Raw genomic sequence first — 2,111 nt, 5'->3', positions numbered from 1 at the left:
GTGTGTGTGTGTGTGTGTGTGTGTGTGTGTGTGTGTGTGTGTGTGTTGGTGTCAGATGCCGGAGACTCCCATGTGTTCAGAGTGACACCAGACTTTGGGCTTCTCAGGTCAAAGAAGCTGCAGGTAACCAGCTGCAGCCAGTGTCTCCAGATCAGCTTCACCCCCAGGTAACAACCAGCATTCGATAGATAGATGGACTTTCTATCTAATCCCAAAATTGGAAATCACTGTGTTACAGCACCAGGTTACAAGAACATACTCACATACTCACTCACACACATACAGAAAATACAAGAAATATACTAAAAATAATATAATAAAATAAAATATCAAAATACTAGAACACCCACTCAAAAAATAAATATGAAGTAACCAGTGTGTAAGTAGCATGAAACGGGCAATATTGTAATGTGTAAGGTAATTAGAGAGTTATCTCACACATAGGTGTGAATTGTTGTATCGTTTTATGGAATGTGGCAGGAATGTTTTTTTGTAGCGGTCCGTGCAAATGTGACATTACAATGTCTACACAAGGCCTGCCTTATACTATTATGGTAACATTTTGCTACGATATCCCAAACATGCTAACGTTTCAGATGATTGCTTATTATTTATGTTATAGTGAGGACAGAGAGTTCAGGGCCATTGTGTCAATCCAGTCTCCCCTGGTGAAGACCCCCGTCACTCTGCAGCTCCAGGGAACGGGATCCTTTGATATAGTGTACAGGTCTGATTAGATGTCAACGTAACATCACAGTCACCCAATCACCACCTGCTCTCCTTAAATCAACTCTTTCGTAAATCCTTTTGTAAGTGAATGTAAATAAATTTGAATGACAACTTCACGGCAGGTCTCTGTCATTTTTGTTACACATAAAAGGGCTTTTATTAATCCGTACATTACAAACTTATGAATCGTTTTAAATCAAGACAATTAATAATGTAAAATGTTTAGACTTGAGCAATAGATCCTCACTGAATTACAGTCACTTCATCTCTGTATTTTAACATATTAATGAAGTATTTATGCAGTTTAATATTAATGTGAGTTCATATGACACATGTAGCCTCTTAATCACCTGCTATCTTACGTGTTCCATAGAGACCTTACTACCTAGGGTACAATAGCGTTAGCTGTGTGACGTGATTATGAAGGTTATCAAAACAGCCCCGAATTACATAACCACCTCGTCTCTTTAATTTAGGGATGCTTCAAGTCACTCTCTGTAATCACAGTAACGAGTCTTGATTTCTAATTTCTAGTCTCCTATAGTCTAGGAAATCAAAGACCGCAGCAGCTCCAGTCCTGGAGACCATTTTAGAACAGGAAACCACAGGAATGGGATACTAGGAAAGCCTGTTTGATGAATGATACTGCATCCATTTTTCTAGTGGGGTTTTATTAAATGGGTCTTGTATTTCAAATGAACACCAAAAAATAAAGAGCAGCTCTGTAGCTCTTAACAAACAATGTCTGCCTGTGCGCTCATTTATTAGTTATCACCTGACACCCAGTCGAGAGAATGACCCATAGCAGTGGATTCTCTCTTAGGACTGGGAATCTCATAATTGCTCAGAGGAATTTACTGTAAAGTTTAATCTATAAAAACAAAAATCCCTAGTATTTTTAGGTTTTCCTGTGGAGCTCAACTCACTGCCAAAAGCCTCATTGATTTCTAGCAAGTCGTTATCAGCCACAGTTAGCCTTGAGGGGATATGGATTTTTCTAGAAGACCCTTTAAGTAAAGATCAAAAAAGATAAACACAAGTATGAGAACATGTGCTTCCACACACACATCTTGTTCCAGTGCTGCAGGGATGGTTTAAGGATGGTTCAATACCCATAAGAGGGAAGTCCCAGCACTGCACTGGCCCTCAGGACCCCCAGGACTGGCAGAACAAAAAGCCTCCACTGCAGACCTGTACCCCTCACCCAGCTGGAGTTCACTATGACAGAATTTTGGTTATAGTATGTAAAATCAGTTTGATTACTTTTCATAAAACTGCAAAGGCATCCTGCTTTTCTCCAGAAACACCAAATCCTTCTGAAACATTTGCTAAATTGATGCTGCAAAAAAACCCACAAGAAACACACACACACACACACACAC

At 39.6% G+C, this 2,111-nt stretch overlaps 1 protein-coding gene across 2 annotated transcripts in view; it reads left to right on the top strand.

The window, feature by feature from the left end:
* dlec1 (DLEC1 cilia and flagella associated protein) overlaps window positions 1–820 on the top strand; it is a 14,251-nt gene extending 13,431 nt beyond the window's left edge. For both annotated transcript variants that reach the window (XM_032504368.1, XM_032504369.1), the window contains 2 exons: window positions 56–167; window positions 623–820. In XM_032504368.1, the coding sequence (XP_032360259.1) occupies window positions 56–167; window positions 623–737 (227 nt within the window). In that variant the 3' untranslated portion in view covers window positions 738–820. The remainder of the gene's footprint in view (window positions 1–55; window positions 168–622) is intronic.
* Window positions 821–2,111: the final 1,291 nt, after the last annotated feature.

Source organism: Etheostoma spectabile, chromosome 22, assembly GCF_008692095.1.
Source record: "Etheostoma spectabile isolate EspeVRDwgs_2016 chromosome 22, UIUC_Espe_1.0, whole genome shotgun sequence".
In the NCBI taxonomy this organism is placed as follows: Eukaryota; Metazoa; Chordata; class Actinopteri; order Perciformes; family Percidae; genus Etheostoma; species Etheostoma spectabile.
The sequence above is the reverse complement of the archived record's forward strand: the minus strand, read 5'-3'. Positions and strand labels throughout refer to the sequence as shown.